At 45.1% G+C, this 14515-nt stretch overlaps 1 protein-coding gene across 1 annotated transcript in view; it reads right to left on the minus strand.

Annotated features, from left to right (window-relative positions):
* The window catches only part of LOC311126465 (receptor-type tyrosine-protein phosphatase mu-like), a gene marked incomplete at both ends in the record, with an annotated part of 52666 nt that extends 40319 nt beyond the window's left edge, over nt 1-12347 (minus strand). Inside the window, one exon of the mRNA XM_084200472.1 lies at nt 12087-12347. Coding sequence (XP_084056598.1) covers nt 12087-12347 — 261 coding nt within the window. The remainder of the gene's footprint in view (nt 1-12086) is intronic.
* Nucleotides 12348-14515: the final 2168 nt, after the last annotated feature.

The raw sequence follows: 14515 nt of genomic DNA on the forward strand, positions 1-14515 counted from the left end.
CTCTCTCTCTCTCTCTCTCTCTCTCTCTCTCTCTCTCTCCCCATTCCTCTATCTCTCTCTCTCTCCCCATTCCTCTATCTCTCTGTCTCTCTCCCCATTCCTCTATCTCTCTCCCTCTCCCTATTCCTCTCTCTCTCTCTCCCCCATTCCTCTCTCTCTCCCCATTCCTCTACCTCTCTCTCTCCCCATTCCTCTATCTCACTATCTCATTCTCTCTCCCATTCCTCTCTCTCTCTCTCTCTCTCTCTCTCTCTCTCTCTCTCTCTCTCTCTCTCTCCCCATTCTTCTCTCTCTCTCCCATCCTCTATCTATCTATCTCTCTCCATTCCTCTCTCTCTCTCTCTCTCTCTCTCTCTCTCTCTCTCTCTCTCTCTCTCTCTCTCTCTCTCTCTCTCTCTCTCTCTCTCCCATTCTTCTCTCTCTCTCTCCCAACCCTCTATATCCCTCTCTCTCCCCATTCCCCTCTCTCTCTCGCTCTCTCTCTACCCATTCCTCTCTCTCTCTCTCTCCCCATTCCTCTATCTCTCACTCTCTCCCCATCCCTCTATCTCTCTCCCCATTCCTCTATCTCTCTCTCTCCCCATTCCTCTATCTCTCTCTCCCCATTCCTCTCTCTCTCTCCCCCATTCCTCTATCTCTCTCTCTCTCCCCATCCCTCTATCTCTCTCTCTCCCCATTCCTCTATCGCTCTCTCTCTCTCCCCATTCCTTGATCTCTATCTCTCTCCCCATTCCTCTATCTCTCTCTCTCTCCCCATTCCTCTATCTCCCCATTCCTCTATCTCCCCATTCCTCTATCTCTTTCTCTCTCCCCATTCCTCTATCTGTCTCTCTCCCTCTCCCCATTCCTCTCTCTCTCTCTCACTCTCCCCATCCCTCTCTCTCTCTCTCTCTCCCCATTCCTATATCTATCTCTCTCTCTCTCTCTCCATTCCTCTATCACTCTCTCACCCCATTCCTTTTTCTCTCTCTCTAATTGAAATCTTTTGTTTGTGCTACTGACATCAGTCAGCGCTGGCTAATAGCTTTGATATAATTGATTTCAACATCAATGATAGTGCAGGGGATAATTGACTCTGACCCATCGTTGAGAGAGGAGATGAGAGGAGACGAGGGGAGATGAGAGGAGACGAGGGGAGATGAGGGGAGACGAGGGGAGATGAGGGGAGACGAGGGGAGATGAGGGGAGACGAGGGGAGATGAGAGGAGACGAGGGGAGATGAGGGGAGTCTCAAACACTTGATGTCACAGAGGGAAGTTCAACATACCTATCAGAGTGACAGACAGGGGGAAAGCCACCCCATCTATTCACTGATCTCTTATGGAGAAGGAAAGCCACCCCATCTATTCACTGATCTCTTATGGAGAAGGAAAGCCACCCCATCTATTCACTGATCTCTTATGGAGAAGGAAAGCCACCCCATCTATTCACTGATCTCTTATGGAGAAGGAAAGCCACCCCATCTATTCACTGATCTCTTATGGAGAAGGAAAGCCACCCCATCTATTCACTGATCTCTTATGGAGATCGCTAAGTAGTACATGTTTTACACAGCACTGATTTGAATAGCAACTTTAGTGTCAGCAGCCATGGACTGATTGTACTGAAATATACATTGATTGGGGAAAGGGAGTTGGTGTCTTTCTTTAATTTGAACGTGCTATGGCTCATTAAATATATATAAATGATCAGATGTATGTCTTCTAGACATTGCACAGTACAGAGGATATGTAGCAGAATAGCTTACATGCATCCAATGTGTATTCAATTGGGAACAATGCATTTCCACTCACTCAAAGTTTATAGACAAACTACATCCTACCCAGTTCATAGCAAATCTATGGAGTGATTTGTATTGTATTTTAATTCTATAATTTTGAATTGGGGCCATATTGCGTTTTTTTGTGACACTCCCGTCTAAAGCAGCCTGTGATTATTTATTAAGTCAAATGACACCGCTGGTCCTGCTCACACTGCCCTACCCTATGCTTTGACTTCTTTCTCCCCTCTCTCTCCAGATGAAATCTTGCGACTTGTGACGGCCGGCCGCCCAACAACCTGCCCGCTTGACCCTATCCCCTCCTCTCTTCTCCAGACCATTTCTGGAGACCTTCTCCCTTACCTCACCTCGCTCATCAACTCATCCTTGACCGCTGGCTATGTCCCTTCCATCTTCAAGAGAGCGAGAGTTGCACCCCTCCTCAAAAAACCTACACTCGATCCCTCCGATGTCAACAACTACAGACCAGTATCCCTTCGTTCTTTTCTCTCCAAAACTCTTGAGCGTGCCGTCTTTAGCCAACTCTCCTGCTATATCTCTCAGAATGACCTTCTTGATCCAAACCAGTCAGGTTTCAAGACTGGTCATTCAACTGAGACTGCTCTTCTCTGTGTCACAGAGGCTCTCCGCACTGCTAAGGCTAACTCTCTCTCCTCTGCTCTTATCCTTCTAGACCTGTCTGCTGCCTTTGATACTGTGAACCATCAGATCCTCCTCTCCACCCTCTCTGAGTTGGGCATCTCCGGCGCGGCTCACTCTTGGATTGCGTCCTACCTGACAGTTCGCTCCTACCAGGTGGCGTGGCGAGAATCTGTCTCCGCACCACGTGCTCTCACCACTGGTGTCCCCCAGGGCTCAGTTCTAGGCCCTCTCCTATTCTCTCTATACACCAAGTCACTTGGCTCTGTCATATCCTCACATGGTCTCTCCTATCATTGCTACGCAGACGACACACAATTAATTTTCTCCTTTCCCCCTTCTGATAACCAGGTGGCAAATCGCATCTCTGCATGTCTGGCGGACATATCAGTGTGGATGTCGCGATCACCACCTCAAGCTGAACCTCGGCAAGACGGAGTTGCTCTTCCTCCCGGGAAGGACTGCTCGCTCCATGATCTCGCCATCACGGTTGACAACTCCATTGTGTCCTCCTCCCAGAGTGCGAAGAACCTTGGTGTGACCCTGGACAACACCCTGTCGTTCTCCGCTAACATCAAAGCGGTGACCTGATCCGGCAGGTTCATGCTCTACATCATTCGCAGAGTACGACCCTACCTTACACAGGAAGCGGCACAGGTCCTAATCCAGGCACTTGTCATCTCCTGTCTGGATTACTGCAACTCGCTGTTGGCTGGGCTCCCTGCCTGTGCCATTAAACCCCTACAACTTATCCAGAACGCTGCAGCCCGTCTGGTGTTCAACAATCCCAAGTTCTCTCATGTCACCCTGCTCCTCCGCACACTCCACTGGCTTCCAGTTGAAGCTCGCATCTACTACAAAACCATGGTGCTTGCTTACGGAGCTGTGAGGGGAACGGCATCTCCTTACCTTCAGGCTTTGACCAGACCCTACACCCAAACGAGGGCACTACGTTCATCCACCTCTGGCCTGCTAGCCCCCCTACCTCTACGGAAGCACAGTTCCCGCTCAGCCCAGTCAAAGCTATTCGCTGCTCTGGCACCCCAATGGTGGAACAAGCTCCCCCATGACGCCAGGACAGCGGAGTCACTGACCACCTTCCGGAGACACTTGAAACCCTACCTCTTTAAGGAATACCTGGAATAGTATAACAGTAATCCTTCTACCAGCCCACTCCCCCAACCCCCCCATTAAAGAAAAATAAATAAAGTGGTTGTCCCACTGGCTATCCTAAGTTGAATGCACCAATTTGTAAGTCGGATAAGAGCTTCTGCTAAATGACTTAAATGTTAAATGTTAAATTATCATAGAGGAAACCAGATCCAGAGAGTCGTAGCTTTCAGGAATGGGTTCATAATAGCTTATAGCCAGAACGGTTCAACTGCTAGAGAAAAATTCATCGGAAGAAAATAAATTCAACATGCCATATTGGCTTCAGAAACCTCCAGGATATTCTGTTGACCACAGTGTGCATTTGATTCTATCTGTTCTCCTCTACCTTTCCTGGCTGGCAAAGTACCAGGATGTCTCTGGTTTTGATTGAATCTGAATTTAGAGAACTGAATTTGAAAACTGAATCTGAGAAGTTGAATATAGGAAACTTTGATCAACTTGAAATGATAGTTTGTAAACTTGATATGCAGACAATGAATGCAATATCTACCATATTGAAACAGAATATATAAATATTGAATTTGAATATTCAATTAAATTGAAATATAATTTTTTAACTGAATGCAATATTCACTCAATTCAGTTTCAAATCATGAAATTCAAGTTCAATGTATGAATTCAATGATTTAATTTGTGATTTACAAATTCTAAAATATTACATTGAAATTGAATATCCTAATACAAATAAAATATTTGGGAATACAAATACAATTTCTGTTGGCACTGAAATCGCTCCATACAGTGGGGAAAAAAAGTATTTAGTCAGCCACCAATTGTGCAAGTTCTCCCACTTAAAAAGATGAGAGAGGCCTGTAATTTTCATCATAGGTACACGTCAACTATGACAGACAAATTGAGGGAAAAAAATCCAGAAAATAACATTGTAGGATTTTTTATGAATTTATTTGCAAATTATGGTGGAAAATAAGTATTTGGTCACCTACAAACAAGCAAGATTTCTGGCTCTCACAGACCTGTAACTTCTTCTTTAAGAGGCTCCTCTGTCCTCCACTCGTTACCTGTATTAATGGCACCTGTTTGAACTTGTTATCAGTATAAAAGACACCTGTCCACAACCTCAAACAGTCACACTCCAAACTCCACTATGGCCAAGACCAAAGAGCTGTCAAAGGACACCAGAAACAACATTGTAGACCTGCACCAGGCTGGGAAGACTGAATCTGCAATAGGTAAGCAGCTTGGTTTGAAGAAATCAACTGTGGGAGCAATTATTTGGAAATGGAAGACATACAAAACCACTGATAATCTCCCTCGATCTGGGGCTCCACGCAAGATCTCACCCCGTGGGGTCAAAATGATCACAAGAACGGTGAGCAAAAATCCCAGAACCACACGGGGGGACCTAGTGAATGACCTGCAGAGAGCTGGGACCAAAGTAACAAAGCCTACCATCAGTAACACACTACGCCGCCAGGGACTCAAATCCCCCTGCTTAAGCCAGTACATGTCCAGGCCCGTCTGAAGTTTGCTAGAGTGCATTTGGATGATCCAGAAGAGGATTGGGAGAATGTCATATGGTCAGATGAAACCAAAATAGAACTTTTTGGTAAAAACTCAACTCGTCGTGTTTGGAGGACAAAGAATGCTGAGTTGCATCCAAAGAACACCATACCTACTGTGAAGCATGGGGGTGGAAACATCATGCTTTGGGGCTGTTATGGTGTGGGGGTGCTTTGCTGGTGACACTGTCTGTGATTGATTTAGAATTCAAGGCACACTTAACCAGCATGGCTAACACAGCATTCTACTGCGATACGCCATCCCATCTGGTTTGGGCTTAGTGGGACTATCATTTGTTTTTCAACAGGACAATGACCCAACACACCTCCAGGCTGTGTAAGGGCTATTTTACCAAGAAGGAGAGTGATGGAGTGCTGCATCAGATGACCTGGCCTCCACAATCACCTGACCTCAACGCAATTGAGATGGTTTGGGATGAGTCGGACGGCAGATTGAAGGAAAAGCAGCCAACAAGTGCTCAGCATATGTGGGAACTCCTTCAACTGTTGGAAAATCAAATCGAATCAAATTGTATTTGTCACATGTGACGAATACAACATGTGTAGACCTTATAGTCAAATGCTTACTTACAAGCCCTTAACCAAAAATGCAGTTTTAAGAAAAATGAGTGTTAAGTAAAAATAGATAACTAAAAAATAACAGATAATTAAAGAGCAGCAGTAAAATAACAGTAGGGAGGTTATATACAGGGGGTACCGGTACAGAGTCAATTTGTGGGGGCACAAGTTAGTTGAGGTAATTGAGGTAATATGTACATGTAGGTAGAGTTAAAGTGATAGATAATAAACAGAGAGTAGCAGCAGCGTAAACGAGGGGGTGGGGGTGGGGCAATAGTCTGGGTAGCCATTTGATTAGCTGTTCAGGAGTAGAAGCTCTCAAGAAGCCTTTTGGACCTAGACTTGGCGCTCCGGTACCGCTTGCCGTGCGGTAGCAGAGAGAACAGTCTATGACTAGGGTGACTGGAGTCTTTGTCAATTTTTAGGGCCTTACTCTGACACCGTCTGGTATAGAGATCCTGGATGGCAGGAAACTTGGCCCCAGTGATGTACTGGGCCGTACGCACCATACCAGGCAGTGATGCTACCAGTCAGGATGTTCTCGATGGTGCAGCTGTAGAACTTTTTGAGGATCTGAGGGGAATAGGCTTTGTTGTGCCCTCTTCACGAATGTCTTGGTGTGTTTGGACCATGATAGTTTGTTGGTGATGTGGACACCAAGGAACTTGAAGCTCTCAACCTGTTCCACTACAGCCCCGTCGATGAGAATGGGGGCATGCTCTGTCCTCTTTTTCCCGTAGTCCACAATCATCTCCTTTGTCTTGATCACGTTGAGGGAGAGGTTGTTATCCTGGCACCACACGGCCAGGTCTCTGACCTCCTCCCTATAGGCTGTCTCATCGTTGTCGGTGATCAGGCCTACCACTGTTGTGTCGTCGGCAAACTTAATGATGGTGTTGGAGTCGTGCCTGGCCATGCAGTCATGGGTGAACAGGGAGGGGACTGAGCATGCACCCCTGAGGGGCCCCCGTGTTGAGGATCAGCGTGGCAGATGTGTTGTTACCTACCCTTACCACCTGGGGGCGGCCCGTCAGGAAGTCCAGGATCCAGTTGCAGAGGGAGATGTTTAGTCCCAGGGTCCTTAGCTTAGTGATGAGCTTTGAGGGCATTATGGTGTTGAACGCTGAGCTGTAGTCAATTAATAGCATTCTCACGTAGGTGTTCCTTTTGATAGAGATTGCATCATCTGTGGATCTGTTGGGGCGGTATGCAAATTGGAGTGGGTCTAGGGTTTCTGGGATAATGGTGTTGATGTGAGCCATGACCAGCCTTTCAAAGCACTTCATGGCTACAGACGTCAGTGCTACGGGTCGGTAGTCATTTAGGCAGGTTATCTTAGTTTTCTTGGGCACAGGGACTATGGTGGTCTGCTTGAAACATGTCTTACACTGTTTACCAGGGGGCAGGGCTACCGACGTTAAGGCTAATCTAAAGATGGTGCTGGCTAAAGCTAAAACTGGCGAGTGTAGAGAGTATAGAGATATTGTTATCCACGTCGGCACCAACGATGTTAGGATGAAACAGTCAGAGGTCACCAAGTGCAACATAGCTTCAGCGTGTAAATCAGCTAGAAAGATGTGTCGGCATCGAGTAATTGTCTCTGGCCCCCTCCCAGTTAGGGGAAGTGACGAGCTCTACAGCAGGCAGTCCCTCACTTCAAAGGCAGTCATAGTCAATGAACTAATCACTGATCATAATCTTGATGTGATTGGCCTGACTGAAACATGGCTTAAGCCTGATGAATTTGCTGTGTTAACTGAGGCCTCACCTCCTGGTTACACTAGTGACCATATTCCCCGTGCATCCCGCAAAGGCGGAGGTGTTGCTAACATTTACGATAGCAAATTTCAATTTACAAAAAAAAAAATGGCGTTTTCATCTTTTGAGCTTCTAGTCATGAAATCTATGCAGCCTACTCAATCACTTTTTATAGCTACTGTTTACAGGCCTCCTGGGCCATATACAGCGTTCCTCTCTGAGTTTCCTGAATTCCTATCAGACCTTGTAGTCATAGCAGATCATATTCTAATTTTTGGTGATTTTAATATTCACATGGAGAAGTCCACAGACCCACTCCAAAAGTCTTTCGGAGCCATCATCGACTCAGTGGGTTTTGTCCAACATGTCTCTGGACCTACTCACTGCCACAGTCATACTCTGGACCTAGTTTTGTCCCATGGAATAAATGTTGTAGATCTTAATGTTTTTCCACAAAATCCTGGACTATCGGACCACCATTTTATTATGTTTGCAATCGCAACAAATAATCTGCTCAGACCCCAACCAAGGAGCATCAAAAGTCGTGCTATAAATTCTCAGACAACACAAAAATTCCTTGATGCCCTTCCAGACTCCTTCTGCCTACCCAAGGACGTCAGAGGACAAAAATCAGTTAACCACTTAACTGAGGAACTCAATTTAACCTTGCGCAATACCCTAGATGCAGTTGCACCCCTAAAAACGAAAAACATTTGTCATAAGAAACTAGCTCCCTGGTATACAGAAAATACCCGAGCTTTGAAGCAAGCTTCCAGGAAATTGGAACGGAAATGGCGCCACACCAAACTGGAAGTCTTCCGACTAGCTTGGAAAGACAGTACCGTGCAGTACCGAAGAGCCCTCACTGCTGCTCGATCATCCTACTTTTCCAACTTAATCGAGGAAAATAAGAATAATCCAAAATTTATTTTTGATACTGTTGCAAAGCTAACTAAAAAGCAGCATTCCCCAAGAGAGGATGGCTTTCACTTCAGCAGTAATAAATTCATGAACTTCTTTGAGGAAAAGATCATGACCATTAGAAAGCAAATTACGGACTCCTCTTTGAATCTGCGTATTCCTCCAGGGCTTAGCTGTCCTGGATCTGCACAGCTCTGCGAGGGCCTGGGATCGGGAGAGACACTTAAGTGTTTTAGTACTATATCTCTTGACACAATGATGAAAATAATCATGGCCTCTAAACCTTCAAGCTGCATACTGGATCCTATTCCTACTAAACTGCTGAAGGAGCTGCTTCCTGTGCTTGGCCCTCCTATGTTGAACATAATAAACAGCTCTCTATCCACCGGATGTGTACCAAACTCACTAAAAGTGGCAGTGATAAAGCCTCTCTTGAAAAAGCCAAACCTTGACCCGGAAAATATAAAAAACTATCGGCCTATATCGAATCTTCCATTCCTCTCAAAAATTTTAGAAAAAGCTGTTGCGCAGCAACTCACTGCCTTTCTGAAGACAAACAATGTATACGAAATGCTTCAGTCTGGTTTTAGACCCCATCATAGCACTGAGACTGCACTTGTGAAGGTGGTAAATGACCTTTTAATGGCGTCAGACCGAGGCTCTGCATCTGTCCTCGTGCTACTAGACCTTAGTGCTGCCTTTGACACCATCGATCACCACATTCTTTTGGAGAGACTGGAAACCCAAATTGGTCTACACGGACAAGTTCTGGCCTGGTTTAGATCTTACCTGTCGGAAAGATATCAGTTTGTCTCTGTGAATGGTCTGTCCTCCGACAAATCAACTGTACATTTCGGTGTTCCTCAAGGTTCCGTTTTAGGACCACTATTGTTTTCACTATATATTTTACCTCTTGGGGATGTTATTCGAAAACATAATGTTAACTTTCACTGCTATGCGGATGACACACAGCTGTACATTTCAATGAAACATGGTGAAGCCCCAAAATTGCCCTCGCTAGAAGCCTGTGTTTCAGACATAAGGAAGTGGATGGCTGAAAACTTTTTACTTTTAAACTCGGACAAAACAGAGATGCTTGTTCTAGGTCCCAAGAAACAAAGAGATCTTCTGTTAAATCTGACAATTCATCTTGATGGTTGTAAAGTCGTCTCAAATAAAACTGTGAAGGACCTCGGCGTTACTCTTGACCCTGATCTCTCTTTTGACGAACATATCAAGACTGTTTCAAGGACAGCTTTTTTCCATCTACGTAACATTGCAAAAATCAGAAATTTTCTGTCCAAAAATGATGCAGAAAAATTAATCCATGCATTTGTTACTTCTAGGTTAGACTACTGCAATGCTCTATTTTCCGGCTACCCGGATAAAGCACTAAATAAACTTCAGTTAGTGCTAAATACGGCTGCTAGAATCCTGACTAGAACCAAGAAATTTGATCATATTACTCCAGTGCTAGCTTCCCTACACTGGCTTCCTGTTAAGGCAAGGGCTGATTTCAAGGTTTTACTGTTAACCTATAAAGCGTTACATGGGCTTGCTCCTACCTATCTTTCCGAGTTGGTCCTGCCGTACATACCAATACGTACGCTACGGTCACAAGACGCAGGCCTCCTAATTGTCCCTAGAATTTCTAAGCAAACAGCGGGAGGCAGGGCTTTCTCCTATAGATCTCCATTTTTATGGAACAGTCTGCCTACCCATGTGAGAGACGCAGACTCGGTCTCAACCTTTAAGTCTTTACTGAAGACTTATCTCTTCAGTAGGTCATATGATTGAGTGTAGTCTGGCCCAGGAGTGTGAAGGTGAACGGAAAGGCTCTGGAGCAACGAACAGCCCTTGCTGTCTCTGCCAGGCCGGTTCCCCTCTCCACTGGGGTTCTCTGCCTCTAACCCTGTTGCAGGGGCTGAGTCACTGGCTTGCTGGTGCTCTTTCATGCCGTCCCTGGGAGGGGTGCGTCACTTGAGTGGGTTGAGTTACTGACGTGATCTTCCTGTCTGGGTTGGCGCCCCCCCTTGGTTTGTGCTGTGGTGGAGACCTCTGTGGGCTATACTCGGCCTTGTCTCAGGATTGTAAGTTGGTGGTTGAGGATATCCCTCTAGTGGTGCGGGGGCTGTGCTTTGGCAGAGTGGGTGGGGTTATATCCTTCCTGTTTGGCCCTGTCCGGGGGTTTCTTCGGATGGGGCCACAGTGTCTCCGGACCGCTCCTGTCTCAGCCTCCAGTATTTATGCTGCAGTAGTTTATGTGTCGGGGGGCTGGGGTTAGTTGGTTATACCTGGAGTACTTCTCCTGTCTTATCCAGTGTCCTGTGTGAATTTAAGTATGCTCTCTCTAATTCTCTCGTTCTCTCTTTCTCTCTGAGAACCTGAGCCCTAGGACCATACGTCAGGACTACCGGGCATGATGACACCTTGCTGTCCCCAGTCCGCCTGGCCTTGCTGCTATTCCAGTTTCAACTGTTCTGCCTGCGGTTACGAAACCCCTACCTGTCCCAGACCTGCTGTTTTCAACTCTTAATGATCGGCTATGAAAAGCCAACTGAGAGACCTGAGCCCTAGGACCATACGTCGGGACTACCGGCCGTGGTGACTCCTTGCTGTCCCCAGTCCGCCTGGCCTTGCTGCTATTCCAGTTTCAACTGTTCTGCCTGCGGTTATGGAACCCCTACCTGTCCCAGACCTGCTGTTTTCAACTCTTAATGATCGGCTTTGAAAAGCCAACTGAGATTTATTCCTGATTATTATTTGACCATGCTTGTCACTTATGAACATTTTTGAACATCTTGGCATGGTTCTGTTATAATCTTCACCCGGCACAGCCAGAAGAGGACTGGCCACCCCTCATAGCCTGGTTCCTCTCTAGGTTTCTTCCTAGGTTTTCGCCTTTCTAGGGAGTTTTTCCTAGCCACCGTGCTTCTACACCTGCATTACTAGCTGTTTGGGGTTTTAGGCTGGGTTTCTGTACAGCACTTCGAGATATTAGCTGATGTAAGAAGGGCTATATAAAATAAAATTGATTGATTGATTGTTGGTGTTACAGACTCAGACAGGGACAGGTTGAAAATGTCAGTGAAGACACTTGCCAGTTGGTCAACGCATGCTCGGAGTACAAGTCCTGGTAATCAGCCTTGTGAATGTTGACCTGTTTAAAGGTCTTACATCAGCTACGGAGAGCGTCATCAGCAGGTCGAAAAGCTATTATTATTATATTATTGTACTCTTTCTTTTTTTATGGTATTGAAAATCCTACCATTGGTATAGGTAATGTAAGGTAAGGTAAAGTAAACTACGGTAAGGTAAGGTAAGGTCAACTAAGGTAATGTAAGGTGAGGTAAGGTAAGGTAAGGTAAGGTCAACTAAGGTAAGGTAAGGTGAGGTTAGGTAATGTAAGGTAATGTCAACTAAGGTAAGGTAAGGTAAACTAAGGTAAGGTAAGGTAAACTAAGGTAATGTAAGGTAAGGTAAAGTAAACTACAGTAAGGTAAGGTAAGGTCAACTAAGGTAATGTAAGGTGAGGTAAGGTAATGTAAGGTAAGGTCAACTAAGGTAATATAAGGTGAGGTTAGGTAATGTAAGGTAATGTCAACTAAGGTAAGGTAAGGTAAACTAAGGTAAGGTAAGGTAAACTAAGGTAATGTAAGGTAAGGTAAACTAAGGTAAGGTAAAGTAAAGTAAGGTAAGGTATAGTGATAACTCACCTGATAGAAGTTGGGCCAGTAGGTAGAGATGGCCAGTTCTACCTGTCCCCAAGCTCTAGTAGCCGGCCCAGACACGTTCCAGACGGGCATGCCCAGGGGACTGTTGTTCTCTCTGATGTACACGTTGAGCTGCCCCGGCCCCGCCCCCTCGCGCCCAGACAGGAAGTACTTGAAGATGACGCAGTGGGTGTCGTTCTCCTTCAGCTGAGGAGTCAGGAGGAGGGCCTTCTGACCAGCGAAACGCCCCGACGTGTTGACCATCATGAAGGCTGAATCTGGGGCAGCAGAGGAGAGGAGAGGACAACATTACATGGGGGTAAGCACTCTGTAGCTGGGGGGGGGGGGTCAGGACTCCATAACACAGACAGGATCACATCCAACCTGTATTGTCGCAGCAAAAATGAATCAGGAAACGGGATTTGAAGGTTTAGTCGATCATAAAGCTAATCTGCATTTCCTGCGGTGCAGGAAAATTCTCAGCAACAAAAGACTGATCAAATGAAGATCCTACATCTGTAGATAGCATTTAACCATCTTAACACGTTTGATAGTATAACAGTGGAGAGGACAACACTGTGGAGGGGTAGACAATAACAGGTATTAAATCAAATCAAATCCAATGGTATTTGTCACATGCTTCATAAACAACAGGTGTAGACTAACAGTGAAACGCTTACTGACGGGCCCTTCCCAACAATGCAGAGAGAAAGAAAATACAGAAATAATAGAAAAATTATAACCAGAGGAATAAATACACGATGAGTAATGATAACTTATACACAGGATACCAGTACTGAGTCGATGTGCAGGGGTACGAGGTCATTGAGGTAGATATGTACATATAGGTAGGGGTAAAGTGACTAGGCAACAGGATAGATAATAAACAGTAGCAGCAGTATACTGTAGGTAGGGGTAAAGTGACTAGACAACAGGATAGATAATAGACAGTAGCAGCAGTATACTGTAGGTAGGGGTAAAGTGACTAGACAACAGGATAGATAATAGACAGTAGCAGCAGTATACTGTAGGGAGGGGTAAAGTGACTAGGCAACAGGATAGATAATAGACAGTAGCAGCAGTATACTGTAGGGAGGGGTAAAGTGACTAGGCAACAGGATAGATAATAAACAGTAACAGCAGTATACTGTAGGGAGGGGTAAAGTGACTAGTCAACAGGATAGATAATAGACAGTAGCAGCAGTATACTGTAGGGAGGGGTAAAGTGACTAGGCAACAGGATAGATAATAAACAGTAACAGCAGCGTACGTGATGAGTCAAAAAGGGTCAATGCAGATAGTCTGGGTAGCTATTTGGTTAACTCTTTAACTAAATATTTAGCAATCTTATGGCTTGGGGGTAGAAGCTGTTCAGGGTCCTGTTGGTTCCAGACTTGGTGCATCGGTACCGCTTGCCGTGCAGTGGCAGAGAGAACAGTCTTTGACTTGGGTGGCTGGAGTCTTTGACAATGTTTAGGGCCTTCCTCTGACACCGCCTGGTATAGAGGTCCTGGATGGCAGGGAGCTCGGCCCCAGTGATGTACTGGGCCGTACTCACCACCGTCTGTAGCACCTTTAATATTATGGTCAGCAAAGTTGCCTTATGTAGAGATTGAAGACTGTGAGAGGACTGTGTGTTGTTCTGTATCATTGACTGTGACAGGATTTGGGTCAATAACCATTTCAATTGCAGTCAATTAAGTAAGCCAAACTCCAATTCCAAATGTTCCTCATTGAAAAAGCATTGAAGATAATTGGATTTTGAATTTTAGTGTACTTCCTGAATTGACAGGAATTGAAATGGAATTGACCCCAACCCTGAGGAGAGCAGTCATATATCTCGTAGTATCGCACAGTCAGCTACACAGAGGGTTTTAACGATTTTTTATCTCAAATGATGGAGAAAAATTAAGAAGAAAAAGATGAGGAATCAATAGCAAAAAAGAAAAAAAAATTGATTGAACTTGAAAGGTTAATCTAATCCTCTCTCCACTTGCCAATAGGACACAAGTCAGAATGGTTATATTGGCAAAACATTCATCCCATATCTCATCCTCTCATAGGCCAATAGACGTCAGCTCTACAGAGAGAAGACAAGATACATGATGTAATGAACGGACATGTGAGACATACTGAAACCCAGAAGAGGGAAGTGACAAGGTCTGTGTTGATATTAATGAATGAACAGCACAGTACAATTCATTATCACGACAGGGAGCGTTTAGACAATTTTTTTTTTTTTTGGTTCAGAAAAGACAGCAGAATAGACCAAGCAGAAATAGTTTTGCTCATTTTACATGAAATACCTGACTTTATACACAGAGCCACTCACAGACACAGATCTAACTTGTCTTTAGATTTGCTGAGGTACATTAGAAAAAAAAGAGGTGAAAAAAAGAGGTGACAAATGTTCCCCATCTTTCATCCTGTAG

The sequence above is a fragment of the Coregonus lavaretus genome (assembly GCF_964263955.1).
Source record: "Coregonus lavaretus genome assembly, contig: HAP1_SCAFFOLD_1034, whole genome shotgun sequence".
NCBI lineage: Eukaryota > Metazoa > Chordata > Actinopteri > Salmoniformes > Salmonidae > Coregonus > Coregonus lavaretus.